We start from the raw sequence: 19,092 nt of genomic DNA on the forward strand, positions 1-19,092 counted from the left end.
TTGCAGTTAGTGCAATTAACTGAGTTACTAGTGAGTCAGAAAACAAGGAACGCTTGATGTCAGGCTGTTGTAAAATTCGCAGTCGTCTTTGCTCTGATGTTGGCTGAGGAGTAAGTCTTAGTCCAAGGACAAGCTCGAAGTGTCTATACTACAGTATATGATTAGTTAATTAGAAAACGGTCAAGTGATCTCTTCTCGCAGGACATCCTCTGCAGCCAATCATCGCTCAGCCTCACACAGGCGTTATGACTGAGATGTGCACGCGCAAGGAAGTTCAGACAGCAGAGCAGATGAGATCCAGTTCGAAACAAGAGAGAGTGCTATTATATAGTAAGATTAAGCGCTCTTATCATTTCTAGGCGAATTTTATTTTTTTCTGTGCGTAAAAGATTAACGGTAGGCTACTTTAGAAAATACTTTATGCGTTTCATTCCAAACGAGCAAAAATTACCAAATCAGTTAGACTAAACTCTAAACATTTAAGTTATAAAAGAACACAAAGTATCAGTAATCGCGATTAAAACGTGATTGTATCTGTATTGTTTGTATTGTAAATGTAAAACGCAGCTATCCAAGCTATCCTGCAACTCCAAATACCCTAAAACGTTGCAATGGAAAAATCTAAGAATTTCAGGATCGAAGCCCTTCTGGCTGCAGAACCACACCGAAGGACCAGAGAAGCATCACCTGGACTGAGCAGTGACAGCCCGACGGGAAGCCCGGTGTCTTGCAGGGGCGGCGACACTCCGTCCCCCCGCGGGACCCCGGGGGCCATACACCTCCAAACCGGAATCATACCTAAACCAGGGCTGCTCAGTTTTCAACACCCGGGACTCACTTCACTTCCAGGCATGTACACAACGCCTATGTACCCCATTTCAGCTTTGGGAGGTCAGCACCCTGCCTTGGCGTACTCGGGTTTTACGTATCCGGCGTATCCGGAGCAGCTGAAGGCAGCGGCGATGGCCGGATCTTTACCCCTGGAACACTGGATACGAGCTGGCATCATGGTACCACGACTGCCCGATTACACCTGTGAGTGGGGTAGCGTTCAGATGAGTGGGTAACACATTAATAATAAACATTACATAATCCTTAACAGATCAAAGTTACTGTAATAATAAACACCGATAAACAAAAAGATGTAGTGACAATTTTCATTCAGAAATGCTAGTACATTTCAGAATTAAGAAACGAAACGGCAAGGGATACATTGATTAATAATTAATTTAACATAATGCTAATCTATTAAAAAAGTTCATCAATAACTGAATGATCTGTGAAGCACTGTATAATATTTATGAATATTCTGTTATTAATGTAAAAAAAGAGAAAAGAATCACATGAGCGAATTGCAATTTCATGTAATTTAAAGCAACAAAGCCATCTGATATTAATAGAAAAAAAAGGCCTCTCTGGATGTTTGATCCAAATCATACATATATTATCATACCTCTATCATTATAGCATCATTATTGTTAAACACCTCATTTTGTTGCATTACCACCATTGTCAGTTTGAAAGCAAATATTGTAAAAGCTCATGAAACCCTTTTCAACATAATCAAAGGTGAGGAAAAGCAAACAGAGAGAGAGAAAGATGTGCTTACACACCCGTGACTCTAGAAAGACCTGAAGTTAATTTATCACTAAGCTATTATGATGTTTATAACTTCTGTTTGATGGATTATTAAACTGAAATCACGGTGGTCACATTAGTTTGCTGAATTATATAATATAGATATAATCAAGGTGCCCAAAAGGCAGTATCAGGAAATTATGACTATTAGTTATTTCTACATTTATTTGCAATCAGAAATAACTAATAACTAAAATACAGGGGAACCTATTTTTTTACAAATTGAAACCAGAAATTTAAATATATAATATAATCAAATACACAAATATAATTTGTTGTAAACAACCCATTAGACAATGTATATTCCCATATTTAACAGACATAACACTCTTCATATGTCTTCATGATTGAAATATTATATTATCCTTGGATAGTTAAAGAAACAACAACTCAACAATAAAGTCATTTTGACACTGTAACTTATCAGTGGTTCATCTTGTGTAAGCAGGATTTACACCAAACTGTAATAATATAATTTTATTTTTGGCTTCTTTATAAAGCCATAAATGTCACCTCGATGGAAATTGTCTTTGTGTAAGAGAGAAACTATAAACAAACACCTTAAACATACTGTAGTTCATCAATAAAATCCCCAAAGCGTTCATTGAATTTTCATTAAGTTAATGGCTTGCTCTTGCATTTTATGGCCGCCCAGTCCTACTTCCTCTGTGTTTAACAATAAGTTGCAGTAGAGCTATTATGGTAAATGATAGCTGCAAATTCTAGCCTTTCTTTTGTGTGTCTATGTGTGAGTATGTGTGTGTGTGTGTGCCTGATCCTGCAAGTCCTTGACATTTTATAAAAGAGACAAAAATCTCATAAAAATAATCTAGATGTGGATTACAGCAGATTGCATCTGTAAAGTATGGACTAGTGGTTCGTTTTAGGATGGGAGCACTACAGAAAGATTCCGGCCAGAGAATCCTTTATCAGCTTTATTTTCAAGATCAGGATGCCAATATACAAGTTCGTATAAGTGTGTATGTGGTCTAAACAGAGAGAAAGAAAAAGAAATAATGCAATGGTAAGAATAACTGATTAATAAACAAATAAAGGAATACTATACTATGTTCATTGTCATCATTCACAACAGTACAGTACATAAATAATAATTTACGTTAATACAGTGCAACAAAATATGTCACTATTATGCCCTTTAATATCTATACCGCTGCACCTTTAATTGGCTATGCAGCCTGACACTGTATCACTAGAACACTCGATGCAGGTAGCACCAAATAAACAGTAAATGCACTGCACTCAAACACAGAAGCATATCTCTAAATAACTAACACAAATAAAGTCTAAATCGACATATAGAGGGCTAATTATTGCACACAGGAAACATGTCGCATATTATATCACGCTCTGGCATCATGACTAGGCTACACTAATTAGTCACGCAGTTCAACAAATAAAACTAGTTCGCAGGAACATACATGAATTTCAAAACATTCATCACAATGCAGTACAAACATGCAACAGTAGTAAAAACTTACTTGCTCTTCATAAAACGCACACGAAAGTAAAGAAAAGGGTCTCAGAGTCTTCTCTCATCCTTCCTGAGCGCGAAAAAACTTCAGCGCTGAACAAATAGGCTTTCAGACAGCATCCCTTTTGGCTGGTGCTTAATTTTAATATACAGGCACAAGAGGCCTGTTATTAATTTGGAATAGGTTTACAGTTTTCGTAATGACATTAGTGCAGGCTTTAAGTACAGATACTGCTAAATATTCATGTCAGTTGAAAGTTTATATTATACCAACATAAAATAATGTTAAACTGCAGCAGAATAATTATAATTATATATAATTATATAGCAGTGCTCATACTTGAATCAACCCCTAACTCTTAAAATCTGAACTGTATCTGCATGAGCAACAGAATATCACTTGACTATGGGTAATTTTGAATTGGACCAGTAGGAAAGCACCTAACAATCACTCAAAACACATTAGAAACGTACAAACCTAGCATCAAAACAACACACTAAAACCCTAATTTAATTGTATTTTTATGTAATCTGTTAATAATTGATGTTATGGCCTTCACGTCCTGATTCTTTCTGTTTGTCTTGTAGCGTCCCCACAGTCCGGTTTGATGGGTAAATGTCGTAGGCCGCGGACAGCATTCAGCAGTCAACAACTACTGGAGCTGGAAAACCAGTTTAAACTTAACAAGTACCTTTCCAGACCCAAACGCTTTGAAGTGGCCACATCGCTCATGCTGACTGAGACACAGGTAAAGGAGTGTGAAAGTGAGTGAGTGAGTGAGTGGAGGATTGGAAAAAATGGGGGACTGAGGTATTTTAGATGCTGAAAAAAATAATGGTAAAACCACGTTACTTTAAAACAATACTTTAAGTGTTTTTTTTTTGTTGTTGTTGTTTTTTTTCTAAGATTTGTAAATTCTTTTAAAGACTCAGTTATGCTTACCAATGCTGTATTTGAAAAAAAAAGTCATATTGTGACAATTTTATGATTTCAAATAACAGTTTTCTATTTAAATATATTTCAAAATGTACTTTATTTCTGCAATGACAAAGTAGATTTTATGATACTTCAGAAATCATTCTAATATATATATATATATATATATATATATATATATATATATTATATGCATATATGGGTCCTGCATATAATTTTTATGGGCCAAGTGGCCATGGGTTTGAACTGGGAACACATATATGGGTCCTGCATGGCATATTTATGGTCCAAGTGGGCATGGGTTTGAACTGGGAATGCATATATGGGTCCTGCATAGAATTTGTATGGGCCAAGTGGCCATGGGTTTGAACTGGGAGCACATATATGGGTCCTGCATGGCATATTTATGGGACAAGTGGCCATGGGTTTGAACTGGGAGCACATATATGGGTCCTGCATGGCATATTTATGGGACAAGTGGCCATGGGTTTGAACTGGGAGCACATATATGGGTCCTGCATGGCATATTTATGGGACAAGTGGGCATGGGTTTGAACTGGGAATGCATATATGGGTCCTGCATAGAATTTGTATGGGCCAAGTGGCCATGGGTTTGAACTGGGAGCACATATATGGGTCCTGCATGGCATATTTATGGGACAAGTGGCCATGGGTTTGAACTGGGAGCACATATATGGGTCCTGCATGGCATATTTATGGTCCAAGTGGGCATGGGTTTGAACTGGGAATGCATATATGGGTCCTGCATAGAATTTGTATGGGCCAAGTGGCCATGGGTTTGAACTGGGAGCACATATATGGGTCCTGCATGGCATATTTATGGGACAAGTGGCCATGGGTTTGAACTGGAAACAACATATATGGGTCCTGCATGGCATATTTATGGGCTGAGTGGGGATAGCCGGATGGATTTGATCTGGGAACCCAAATATGGGTCCTGCATGGCATATTTATGTTCTAAGTTGAGTTTGAACTGGGAACACATGGGTCCTGCATGGCAGAGGCGCAAAGAAACTATGTAGGCCTATTGAGTTATGTAATTACTTACTGTACAATTTTTAGTAACTCTACATGTAGGCTAATCAAGCATGTTGAGATTGAGTAATTGTAACTCAATACATTTCAAGTCATGCTAGTCACCAAAGAACAAACATTGCATATATGTACATCTTTTTCCAAAACAATCCATCAGTCATTTTTGTTAGTCGTGCAGAAAATGACGCTCTGCCTTGGGGCAGAAACACACATTTAGACAACTAGGGATGCTCGATATTATCGGCCGATATTGCCCATAGGGGCATTCACGGTTGAATCCTGGTGCAAGCCCACTTTAAACCACTTTAAACTACTTTCAACTTTGGGGTGGTGTTGGCGCAGTGGATAAGACGCATGCCTTTGGTGTGAGAGACCAGGGTTTGAATCCATTGTGAGACACCAATGTGTCCCTGAGCAAGACAGTCCAGAGGCATGTGACATCTGGCATAAATAGCAATTGTAAGTCGCTTTGGATAAAAGCCCATTTTAAATGTCCTTTAAGCAGATGGGGCCCAAATGGGTCTGTCATGAATTGCCCGGTTAAGATCCCACATAACACCCTTATAGATCCCTTTTAAAGCCCATCTGGGCATCTGCGGCTGGATCCTTGGTGCAAACCCATTTTAGACCCATTTGGGCAGGTGGGGCCCAAATGGGTCTGACATGAATTGCCCAATTAAGACCCATGCAGTACCCTTACAGGTCCCACTTTTAGTACGTCTGGGCTTCCACGGCTTGCCCCAATATGGATCCCGGGTGCAAGCCCATAATGGAGCCCACATTTGCCGCCCATGAAGCCCTCATCTGGGCCCCACATGTCATTGCTGTCTGGGTTAGATGCTGAAAAAAATAATGGTAAAACCACGTTACTTTAAAACAATACTTCAAGTGTTTTTTTGTTGTTGTTGTTGTTGTTGTTGTTGTTTTTTTCTAAGATTTGTAAATTCTTTTAAAAACTCAGTTATGCTTACCAATGCTGTATTTAAAAAAAGTCATATTGTGACAATTTAATAATTTCAAATAACAGTTTTCTATTTAAATATATTTCAAAATGTAATTTATTTCTGCAATGACAAAGTAGATTTTAATGATACTTCAGAAATCATTCTAATATGTGGATTTGATGCTCATAAACATTTCTTGTTTTTGTCAATGTAAAAAAAAAAAAAAAATATATATATATATATATATATATCTATAAATATATAAATATATATATATATATATATATGTATATATATATATATATATATATATATATATATACACAGTATATATATATGTTTGTTGAAACCATTATTAATTTTCAGGATTATTTGTTAAATATAAATCTCTTGTAACTTTATAAAAGTCTTTATTTTGACATAAATATATATATATATATATATATATATATATATATATATATATATATATTTTGTATATATATATACTACAGTATATTTGTTATTGTCTTTATGGTATCACCATCATTGTCTAAAAGCAATGGTATGTTTTCCATAAATTATTTTCTATTTCTCTATTGGTTTATTGTTTCTTTGGTGGAAAGTAGTTATTTTGGTGATAACTTTATGGGATTGTGTGTAAAATAGGTCAAGATCTGGTTCCAGAACCGTCGAATGAAGTGGAAACGTAGTCGGAAGGCTAAAGAACAGGCCACACAGGTCAAGGTCGAATGTCAGCGCGGGGGAACCAAGATGACCAATGAGAGGCCAGGAAGGGATGGCCGCAGGGCCATCGCTCAGAGTGTAGAGGAGCACGAGGAAGAGGACGATCTTGAGGAGGCAGATGAGGAGGAGGATGAGGAGGAAAGGCAACACAAATTCATAAATGACAACCTTAATGTACCACGTTGCACAGACTTTCTGCACCACATGTCTGCATTAGGATGCCACCCTGACAGCCCGTTCTCTGAGGACGACATGGAGGAGGTGGGAGGAAGTGATTGAAATTACCCTATTTACTTTCTAATTTTTTTTATTATTTTTTTTACAGTGCATGATTCATTAGTGCTCATTATCCCAAAGATATAATGCTGTGAGCAACTTTTCTGAAATCTTACAACTAGTGTGGTAATTTATTACAGATTAACAGCAATGTAATATACTTAACAGCAATAATAACAAATAATGACAATTTTGAAAAATAAATACCATTGGGAAATATCAAAATGTTCTGGAGAGTAAACTTGTCCTCCAGATTCCATGTCCAGGTCAAATGTTGGTGGGCACTTCTCATAATGCAATCAATTAAAGATACAATGATATACTCATTAAACACTATATTTTCTTTATAAATGTTTGTAGTTTCATGTGGTGTCAAACCAAAACAACAAAATAACATTAAATCAGCTTGAAATACATTGGATTTTATTTAATTAAAAAAATTGTTGAAAGGTGCAACATGCATATAAATATTAATTTGCATTAAAAGTATGTGATGTACTTTAATATGCATTATTTTTTACCTTCTCTCCACCTCTCATATGCATCATTTACCTATGAGATGGAGTATGGATGCATGTATGAGTTGGAGGCATGTATATTTCTATATGTCATAGTTACATGCATATGTGGCTCAGTGGTTGTTCACTTCAATGTTATTTAATAAAGTTAAAGTCTATGTAATATATTTCCATTAAAGGATGCAAGAGAGGTAGATACACAGTAATGTTATATTTGTCCGTGTTGCTGTAAATTGCTGCAAATAAACTAAAAAAAAGCAAAAGTGTGGCAATGATTGTATTGAAAATCTGAATAAAGCTACCTTTCAGAGGCAGTGTGCAGAGGTAACATCCTTTACAGCATGAAGACAACTTTTGAGGTTCTTTACAATTTGCTGCCTTTAGCAAGCGAGCAAGAAAAGAAGACAGAGACAAAGCACAATAGTTTTTTAGGCATTTGTGATATGATTTATAGACCCCAGTAATTAAGTTCATTTGAAAATTGTCTTAGACAAAAGCTCAACCAACAAACAGTACAAATAACAATCACAACAAAAGTTAACATTACATACAGTACATCCTTAAAAAAAAAAAATAATAATAAAAAAAAAATAATAATTTTAAGATCCTATAAAGCAAGGATCCTAAAATACCAAAAGCAGTTGGGATAAAGGTCTTCTTATATTATATTTATATTATATATTCTTATATTAAAAGCAAGAACAGATTCAATAAGGGATTTATATACAACTACCAGAATGTCCTTTTCAATGATAAAACTCCTCAGTTTCCTCAGTAAGCTGAGGGAGTTGATAAGCCTTTTTAAAAACATTGTCTGAATGCTTATCAAATAAAAATTTGAACTCCTTCATGTTTTCACACAAATGAAACCTACGCTATATGTTGCCCCTGCACGAGACTTTTCTTGATGCTGAATAAGCTATTTACCACAAGTTTTTAATCCATATTAAAATGAAGAGGTTATTCAGTTCTGAGCAGAGCAATTTTTCTTTTGTTCTTAATTAACATTAATAAATAGCAACAGGTAGCCTACTTTCAGACCAAATGCACAGATCTGACACACTTAAACGAGTCATATCATGTGTGATTGAATAGCATTATACAGTATACAAAAACGGGAGATTATCATATAATGCAAGAATAAATCAAATAACTTTTGGTTAGACTAATGTTTGAAAACTCTGCCGGAATGAATACATACTTAATATGTAGCCTACGTTTTAAATAGGCTACACATGACTTAATATATATTCTTTGTGTAATAGTCTACCAGTAGTATTTGAAGATGCAAAACCGCCATTGCCTGGCTGAATGTGCAGCAAGACAGCTGCCTTTCGGATTCCGACACAACCAGTGTGGACTGATTAACATGCTGGAGAATTCCTAATCTGCTGCCCATAATAAACCATCTGAAAGAGGTTATTTATAACCCGACCTCTCAAATATGAATTACTTAGGCGGGTTTACTGATAAATAATTACTGTCAAATAATTAAGCTAATGAAGAGGAAGTAAGTGATCAGAGCCTTGGTGGTGATGTCATCACGGTTATGTATTCGACGTAAAAAGCAGAATAAATAAAAATATAAATAAATAAAAACTAAAACAAGGCACTTTATTGGGCATTTGCAAGAGGGCAGTGATTAATGCAGAACAAGTTCAGACATCATAACTCTGCTGTCATGGGGGCTACAGGACAGCTTGTTTATATAGTGATTAAATGCATTTTTAACTGGCCTCAGAAAGGTGCCTCTGCCTTGTTAAAACTGAACCAGACTGGGACATAGAGGACGGTGTCTGAGTGAATTTTACTCATTTACAGGGATTGGACTACACAGGTTTATTTCCTGGGTAAAAGGCGCATAGCATACACTTCCTGACAGGAGATATTGGACTTTACAACTTGAGAGTTGTCAATGAAACCCTCAGCAGTTTTACACTGGATAGGTTTTAAAGTCAAGAAAAGGACACATCACAGAGTCTGCCTGATTAGGTAAATTGCAGATTAACATTTGCATTACATTTGGCAGGCACTTTTATCTAAAGCGACTTACAAGGTATATCTTATATTTGATCTGTTCATGCATCCTCTGAGAACGAAACACCTGACCTTGGAATTGCATGCATCATACTCTACAGTTTAAGGGGATGCTACAGAGCTCCAAAGAAGTTACACTTCATGTTACACTGTTCAAAGTTTAAACTGTAATTAGTGCTGTTTGTTAAGGCAAAATAATAAAAAAAAATTATCTTACTGATATAGATATACCAGATCAAGTAATTAGTGGTAAGAGAAGTCTAGCACACACAAGTGGAACTGGCAGACAATAAAATGGCTGAAAAAAACCTGGGACCAAAGTCATAATCAATATCAGAACAGCATATTGACTTTAACTCTGTTGATTTTGGCCCATAAGAAACAATCCTTAACAGCAAGGTGTTAAAAGCACTGAGAACAACTTAGCAAGGTTTTTTTTTTTTGCACAGGCAAATGGCAATTAATTTTCTTCAAAAATCTATGCCATTGCAGTCTATAGGCTACCAACTATAAATTCTATACCAACTGGAAAATTCATAGAACTATGGAGAACCACTGAATTAGAGGTTTCTTGAAACCTTTCAAAGAGTAATAATGATTCTTGCCTCACCAAACACCACCAAAAATCTTAAATATGAATCATGCCAACAATTTTGATTTGATTGAGTACATTAATAACAGCAGAAAACTCAATGTGCCTTTTAGAAACACATATCCATAACCTGAATATAAATGAATTGATTCAGGCGGTTTTATCGTAGGCTACTCTTGTATACACAAGAAATGCTACCTGCGTCTTCAAACCATTACAACATTGACCCAGAGTCATGAGCACATGGCACCAAAGATACCACGAATTAACACATGGCACCACTTTCATCTCCAACCCTTTAATCCGCAACAATAACTTGAGCGACATGACCCCGTAAAATATACCCTGTAGTTTAATCAATCAGACTCATTACGGGAATATGAACAGATTGTGTGATCTTTTAAAGTAATCACCCTTATTGCTTGAGATTTCCCTCAGCCTTTTCGTGTCACTTAAGCTAATGGGAAGGTAAGAGAATGAGAGACTGGCCCCATAAATTCACATCTGTCCTGACTTTAACCGCAGCTCAAACACACAAAAAAAGTCCAAGTTTTAGTAATAAACTTTATTGAAAAAGGTTTAGCGTTCTGGACAGGCATTTATTATGCTTGCGGGAAATCTATCAAACAGATGCGAAATGTGGCTTAATAATCAAGATAAGCGACTAGTTACCCGTCACGATGATTATGCTTGGCTTGGAGTCAGCAAAGGGCTGTGTTTGTTTTTCCCTGCCACAATAAATAATCCGCCTCTTGAGATGTGATTTCTGTATGTACGTAGATGTAGAAAACGGCTAATGTTTACTTTTATACACTAGTGACTAATTTAAATGTCCGGCCTACCTAAACTTGAAGCGAACGCTTTATTTATAGCTGGTTGTGCAACGACTGTTTTAAAGACGTTAACTTCAACAGAGTGGTGTTCAAAAAAGCAAGATGATGGGGAATTCAAAATCTAATTTAAACATGGAAATAATCAGAAAGGCATAAAATACATAGTCAATCAAAACGGTCCAATCAATGGTGCATTTGTAGGCAAACAAATACAATATCCGCAGAACTTTACCAAAGGCACTCAACACTGACCCGTAATCCCTGGCTAATTAAATAATTCACTAATTGATTCATCGCTAAATCAATAAAGCAGGAGACGGTTTATGGTGCTGGTATAGCTTAGGTGACCAGTTGGTTTCAACCAGGATGATGTATTTTTCATGACTATTATTATTACCAGGCCTATAGGATTAGTGATTTGAACAAACCCTGAACACTAGCATTAAACTTTGCTACATATGGTTGGACTCTCTTAGCCAGTAATCAACCAGTAATTAACAAACATTTCTAAAAAGCTAAATGTCCTGCCCAAAGATCCAGTCTAAGGTGATGGTTTTACGAGGTTTCTAGCTAGTCATTCATGATCATTACTGCATAGTATGTATGTGTTAAGTTAATGGGGTTAATGTGTTAAGTTAAGATAATGGGGATTTGTGGGGAAATTATGCTTAATCAACATGAAAATTATATATATATATGTGTATAGTTATATAGTTATACTTTGTATGCTGGGGTAAAACAAAGGTAGGTTTCAATTGACCTTGATATGGTCTATAACATGACATCGTTTCAGCCTGTGTGATGATGAAAGCAGAGACTGCCGACCAATGGAGGACAGTCCCACACACTCCCCATAAACATTGTTTCTGTATAATGAATGATCATCCAGAGAAGGCCGACTGGACTTAAAGAGGGATGGTTTGAATGGATGAAAATGCTAATTAAAGTGTAATTCATCCCACTGGAACTGTATCTCTGTCTGAAACTGGTGATGTCTAGGTGAATGTGTGTGTGCAGATGGGGTTTATGGCCTCTCTGTCCCCTGTCGGTGCCGTGAGATCATTGATGAGATTGATTATGATGAACATTGAGTCACAACGTTACTTTTAAGCTTCACGACCCATGTGAACAATAAATTCATGCGCCTAAACAGCCTGTAATAATTATTTCCTACCACAGCGTAGCCGTAGACCAACCAAAGGGGTTTGATCAGTTGTTGAGGTTTCAGTGCAGTCATTGACAAAACTGTTTCTGTAAAGGACAGTAAAATAAACAACATTAACACATCACATTGTTAAAGAGGCAGAGCAGCCATCATTCACAGGTTTTCAGATGCCCTCCTCAAGTCAGTATAGCAGAGATATCGGTGTTCAAATTCGTCATTTTGACAGCATTTAGTTTCTAGGAGTCAAAAAAAGTGAAAATAACTCTGTGTCAGTTGTTTTCTGTTTCTTCATGTCATTCGAGACAAACTGGACGATGGTGAGATCAGATCTCTGTGTGGAACACTGGCTGTTGTCAGACTCATTGCAAACTAAAATATCACTGGATTATTCAAATTAACGGCAAAAGGAATGTTTGGAAATGTAAACTGATATATTCTACTGACAAACTGCAGTAAAAGATAGAAATGACTGGCTTAAAACCTCTTTTTGTTAGTAGAAATAGTAATAAAAATACTTTAATAATGATTTCCTTTCTACCGAAGAAGAGTAAGCTACAAGAAAGAATGTTACTTTATAACAAAGTATAAGTACAACATCATTCGTTTCTAAATCACCAAGGTATTACCAGTGTTTTGGGGCATAAACATATGAGACATATACTTACATATCACTACATAAAGAAGAAAAGACGTTACAAAATATCAATACAATTTATATTTATATATATGTATATATTTTTCGAGTGTCCTACACAGGTCAACTAGAGATGACAACACAACTTGGGCAACATCTCCCCCGTGTGGTGATAACTAACCAGTTCCATCTGTTGCCGTTTCAATCACACTTTATTCATCATATTACAACAAGGAATGCCATACATGTAAATGAATGCCAATATATATGTCTCCAGTCTTATATCCTAGAAATTTACAGGCTTGCATAATTATGAATTCCTGAACAGAAGCAAGACTTGACACGTGCAGGTTAAAATATCCTTTAAAAACACATTCTAGTCAAAATCAATCTGCAGTAAATCTGAATATTGTGAAAATGTTTCTGAAATAATCAGAAATGTTACTGCTGCTAAATAAATAAATAAATAAAACAAACAAAAAGCAGAAACAAATGTAGGTCCATTTTGTTTCTGAGATTGCTCCACACCAACCAAGACTTATCAGACATAATAAACAAATAACTGAATGCAGAAATTATCTCTAGACATGGATTTCTTGCTCAATTAAAATGCATACTTAAATACATTTCAAATGTTCGTATTTGTACAAGTTTCCTTTAAAGAACACTAAAATACTGTAAGCAATTAAAGAAACTCCTATTTACACAGTCATTTGTACCACTTAAAAAGAGAAAAGTGAACACATTCTTTTTACAAAGTAATGTGACTAACATGAACAAGTTTTCACAGGCACGACCTTTAGTTAAACATCCTCAAAGTCTCTGAAACAAAAAACTGAGCGTAGCATAACTAACACACTTTCACCTTGTAATAAAAGTTGAGAGCTATAGCCAGACAAGTTAGTTAAAATTACTTGTACTTTAATCCACAAATTCTTCAGCCCTACTTTCAGAGTCCTTCATTAAACTTGAGCAGAACTGTTTTTTCAATGCTACAACATTCATAAGAATGATTTTAGTCAGAAATCGGTTTCACAGGTGAAGTCCACTGGCAGTAACTCAGCTTTATCTTTAGACCTTCAAAACACAAAAGTCCCTAATTCTCTGCCCACAAAAAAACCCTGAATGTCTTGCTTTATCAGGAGAGCTATGTTTAAATAACCTAACTAATGTCAATTGCATTTTTAACAGCTAAAATTCTAATCAGAATCCTCATAAATATACATTTCTTTTCATTCCATAAAATGTAAAAGCTAAGAAATGAGAAAAAAAGACAGGTAGGCCAAATTACAATCCTAAAACAACTGGTTTGTAATGTAACTGTTGCCCTGGGAAAATACAGCAACTGCTATTGCCCTCTATTGAGTGTTTAGTGTGACATTTAAGTGAATCCCACAAAATCAGAAACATGCCCGGTTCATATTTTACCCCAAAATCATAAGGTCATTGCATTGCTCAAAATGGATTTCGGTGTGAAATATGAGACACTGATGTGAAGGCTAGCGTGATCATGCTGGAGTGTGTAACCATGGCGTACTGAGCTCAATGAGGTAATACAGAGCAAATGTTTGCGAGGCTTGTGAGTCCAGTGGGTTATTTTTGTCCGAAGGAGAGAGTGCATAGTCCAAAATGCCCAGAGTCCACAGGAAAACTGACATGAAATCTCAGTGGAAGCATCATACTCTGTTGGTATCTACGTCTGTACAGTTTGAGTCCCGAAGGTTCTGGACTTGGTCAAGGACCCAGCTGATTCTTGGCCTTTCCTGAGGATTGGCCACCATAGTGGAGCTGAGGAGGGTTTGAAGACCTGGAGAATAACTGTGTTAAAGAAAGAGACAGAGTAACCAGTTATACAGTATACACAAGGATGTGGCATGTACTCCTGTTACCAAGATGTTAAAATGTTCTGATTTAAAAACATTACTATAGTTTTCCAAATCTCATTCCATGACTTCAACTGTTCAATAACAAGCAGTTTTCTGCTATAAAGAGACCTCCACGTGTTGCCCCCCATGAGACTATCCACTCCATTAACAGCTTTTAGTCTTTAAAATCTCTTTTGAGAATTCATGATTTTAAATTTATAGTCCAAGATGTCCAAATTTGTGTGTGCAATTTGTTTATAATATATTATGTAATATTCCACATTTAACTAAATTACACCATTTTAAAATGGGAAAATAGATTAAAATACTAGTGTATATATATATATATATATATATACACAACCCGAATTCCGGAAAAGTTGGGACGTTTTTTAAATTTTAATAAAATGAAAACTAAAGGAATTTCAAATCACATGAGCCAATATTTTATTCACAATAGAACAAATAACGTAGCAAATGTTTAAACTGAGAAATTTTACACTTTTATCCACTTAATTAGCTCATTTAAAATTTAATGCCTGCTACAGGTCTCAAAAAAGTTGGCACGGGGGCAACAAATGGCTAAAAAAGCAAGCAGTTTTGAAAAGATTCAGCTGGGAGAACATCTAGTGATTAATTAAGTTAATTGATATCAGGTCTGTAACATGATTAGCTATAAAAGCTTTGTCTTATAGAAGCAGAGTCTCTCAGAAGTAAAGATGGGCAGAGGCTCTCCAATCTGTGAAAGACTGCGTAAAAAAATTGTGGAAAACTTTAAAAACAATGTTCCTCAATGTCAAATTGCAAAGGCTTTGCAAATCTCATCATCTACAGTGCATAACATCATCAAAAGATTCAGAGAAACTGGAGAAATCTCTGTGCGTAAGGGACAAGGCCGGAGACCTTTATTGGATGCCCGTGGTCTTCGGGCTCTCAGACGACACTGCATCACTCATCGGCATGATTGTGTCAATGACATTACTAAATGGGCCCAGGAATACTTTCAGAAACCACAGTTGGTAAACACAATCCGCCGTGCCATCAACAGATACCAACTAAAGCTCTATCATGCAAAAAGGAAGCCATATGTGAACATGGTCCAGAAGCGCCGTCGTGTCCTGTGGGCCAAGGCTCATTTAAAATGGACTATTTCAAAGTGGAATACTGTTTTATGGTCAGACGAGTCCAAATTTGACATTCTTGTTGGAAATCACGGACGCCGTGTCCTCCGGGCTAAAGAGAAGGGAGACCTTCCAGCATGTTATCAGCGTTCAGTTCAAAAGCCAGCATCTCTGATGGTATGGGGGTGCATAAGTGCATACGGTATGGGCAGCTTGCATGTTTTGGAAGGCTCTGTGAATGCTGAAAGGTATATAAAGTTTTTAGAGCAACATATGCTTCCCTTCAAACAACGTCTATTTCAGGGAAGGCCTTGTTTATTTCAGCAGGACAATGCAAAACCACATACTGCAGCTATAACAACAGCATGGCTTCGTCGTAGAAGAGTCCGGGTGCTAACCTGGCCTGCCTGCAGTCCAGATCTTTCACCTATAGAGAACATTTGGCTATCATTAAACGAAAAATACGTCAAAGACGACCACGAACTCTTCAGCAGCTGGAAATCTATATAAGGCAAGAATGGGACCAAATTCCAACAGCAAAACTCCAGCAACTCATAGCCTCAATGCCCAGATGTCTTCAAACTGTTTTGAAAAGAAAAGGAGATGCTACACCATGGTAAACATGCCCTGTCCCAACTATTTTGAGACCTGTAGCAGAAATCAAAATTGAAATGAGCTCATTTTGTGCATAAAATTGTAAACTTTCTCAGTTTAAACATTTGCTATGTTATCTATGTTCTATTGTGAATAAAATATTGGCTCATGTGATTTGAAAGTCTTTTAGTTTTCATTTTATTAAAATTTAAAAAACGTCCCAACTTTTCCGGAATTCGGGTTGTATATATATATATACATATATATATATACACACACCCACACACACACACACGCACACGTGCTGATCATATAACTAGAATATCATCAAAAAGTTGATTTATTTCACCTATTCCATTCAAAAGGTGAAACCTGTATATTATATTCATTCATTACACATAGACTGATATATTTCAAATGTTTATTTCTTTTAATTTTGATGATTATAATTGACAACTAAGGAAAATTTCTAATTCAGTATCTTAGAAAATTTGAATATTACTTAAGACCAATACAAAGAAAGGATTTTTAGAAATCTTGGCCAACTGAAAATGATGAAACATGAAATGTATGAGCACTCAAAAAGAAGCATGAAGTGCTCTAAAACTTCCTGGTATACGGCTGCGTTGACCTTGGACCTCAGAAAACACAGTGGACCAACACCAGCAGATGACATGGCACTGCAAACCATCACTGACTGGGGAAACTTTACACTGGACCTCAAGCAACGTAGATTGTGTGCCTCTCCTCTCTTCCTCCAGACTCTGGGACTCTGATTTCCAAAGGAAATGCTAAATTTACTTTAATCAGAGAACATAACTTTGGACCACTCAGCAGCAGTCCAGTTCTTTTTGTCTTTAGCCCAGGCGAGATGTTTCTGACGCTGTCTGTTGTTCAAGAGTGGCTTGACACAAGGAATGCGACAGCTGAAACCCTCGTCTTGCAGACGTCTGTGTGTAGTGGTTCTTGAAGCACTGACTCCAGCTGCAGTCCACTCTTTGTGAATACTGAATTTGGGATTTTCCTTAGTTGTCAGTTATAATCATCAAATACAAGTTTCACTTTTTGAATGGAATTATTGAAATAAAACTTTTTGATGATATTCTAATTATATGACCAGCACCTGTATGTATGTATGTATGTGTGTATTTATTAGGGCTTGCGTAAACTAGTAGAGTTCTCGATTGATCAATTTTTGGAGTTTGGAAGTACTACGTGAATTTTAGGATTACAATATTGCCTGTAGCTGTTACTTTCTATGACCTTGCATGTAAAATTTTAATATGTAATGTAATAATTAGGAGTGTGTCTGAAGCATAACTTATTCGGAATGAAACGGGATTATTGCATCAAATACGAATAACGGAACAAGAATAATTCTGCCTGAAAATTCAGCTGAGGCTGGCACAGTCTGTTGTTTTCTAGATAACAGCACAATATTATACACAGACCTCTAAAGTCACAAAATAGAGTGTGAAGTGAATGAATGTAAACTTTATGACTGAAAAGAGTGCAAATCAAACACAGCATTGCTGTTGCCTCTCCATGCATCTCTCAGAAATCAGAGCTTGGGAAGAGTAATATCAACTATAATAATACATCATACAGATTCTATTATTTGTATATATTTAAAAGGCAATGATTTAAACCTTAGGGTACTATATAATACAAATTAATGGATTAAAGGGTTAGTTCACCGAAAAATGAAAATTATGTCATTAATAACTCACCCTCATGTCGTTCCAGACCCGTAAGACCTCGGTTCATCTTCAGGACACAGTTTAAGATATTTTAGATTTAGTCCGAGAGCCCTCAGTCCCTCCATTGAAAGTGTGTGCACGGTATACTGTCCATGCCCAGAAAGGTAAGAAAAACATCATCAAAGTAGTCCATGTGACATCAGAGGGTCAGTTAGAATTTTTTGAAGCATCGAAAATATATTTCGGTCCAAAAATAGCAAAAACTACAACTTTAATCATCTTTGTCTTCTCTTCTGTTTCTGTTGTGAGAGATTTCAAAACACAATAGTGTAGTGATATCCGGTTCGCGAACGAATCATTCGATGTAACCGGATCTTTTTTAACCAGTTCACCAAATCGAACTGAATCGTTTAAAACTGTTCACGTCTCCAATACGCATTAATCCGCAAATGACTTAAGCTGTTAACTTTTTTAATGTGGCTGACACTCCCTCTGAGTTAAAACAAACCAATATCCCGGAGTAATTCATTTACTCAAACAGTATACTGACTGAACTGCTGTGAAGAGAGAACTGAAGATGAACACCGAGCCGAACCGTTTCTGTCAGACGCGTCCGATTCGAGAACCGAGGAGCTGATGATACTGCGCATGTGTGATTCAGCGTGAAGCAGACCGACACACAGAGTGTCTGAACTCTTTTGGTGATTGATTCTGAACTGATTCTGTGCTAATGTTATGAGCCCAGGTAAACCGAAGGCTTGAATCAAGGGCAATCATCGCAAATTAAGTCATTAGGTCGAGCGCAAAAGAACCGGTGAACCGATTTCTTCAACTGGTTTATTGAATCGAACTGTCCGAAAGAAGTCAATGTTTTTTCAATGTTTTGTTCATTATCTGGATCGGCTCTGTGTTCATCTTCGGTTCTCTCTTCACAGCAGTTCAGTCAGTGTACTGTTTGAGTAAA

At 36.5% G+C, this 19,092-nt stretch overlaps 2 protein-coding genes across 5 annotated transcripts in view; one reads left to right on the forward strand and one right to left on the reverse strand.

Moving 5' to 3' along the window:
- Nucleotides 1-569: 569 nt before the first annotated feature.
- LOC132141868 (motor neuron and pancreas homeobox 1-like) lies at nt 570-7,074 on the forward strand. Of its 2 annotated transcripts, none has more exons than XM_059551530.1 (3): nt 570-1,059; nt 3,719-3,879; nt 6,716-7,074. In XM_059551530.1, exons 1-3 carry the CDS (start codon nt 612-614, stop codon nt 7,070-7,072), a joined length of 966 nt encoding a protein of 321 aa, XP_059407513.1. In that variant the 5' UTR covers nt 570-611; the 3' UTR covers nt 7,073-7,074. The 2 variants fall into 2 exon arrangements, with proteins under 2 accessions (XP_059407513.1, XP_059407514.1); XM_059551531.1 differs by having other exon boundaries at nt 570-1,035.
- A 5,967-nt stretch (nt 7,075-13,041) lies between these two features.
- Nucleotides 13,042-19,092, reverse strand: part of LOC132142383 (serine/threonine-protein kinase 16-like) — a 498,700-nt gene continuing 492,649 nt past the window's right edge. For all 3 annotated transcript variants that reach the window (XM_059552200.1, XM_059552201.1, XM_059552199.1), the window contains exon 8: nt 13,042-14,666. In XM_059552200.1, coding sequence (XP_059408183.1) covers nt 14,525-14,666 — 142 coding nt within the window. In that variant the 3' untranslated portion in view covers nt 13,042-14,524. The remainder of the gene's footprint in view (nt 14,667-19,092) is intronic.

Source organism: Carassius carassius, chromosome 6, assembly GCF_963082965.1.
Source record: "Carassius carassius chromosome 6, fCarCar2.1, whole genome shotgun sequence".
Lineage (NCBI taxonomy): Eukaryota > Metazoa > Chordata > Actinopteri > Cypriniformes > Cyprinidae > Carassius > Carassius carassius.

Bases quoted from the DNA above. Each gene is read 5' to 3' on its own strand.
- LOC132141868 (XM_059551530.1), top strand. From the start codon at position 612: ATGGAAAAATCTAAGAATTTCAGGATCGAAGCCCTTCTGGCTGCAGAA. The intron at 1,060-3,718 runs GTGGGTAACACA...TTTGTCTTGTAG, and splicing joins GTGGGGTAGCGTTCAGATGA to CGTCCCCACAGTCCGGTTTG. The intron at 3,880-6,715 runs GTAAAGGAGTGT...TGTGTAAAATAG, and splicing joins TCATGCTGACTGAGACACAG to GTCAAGATCTGGTTCCAGAA.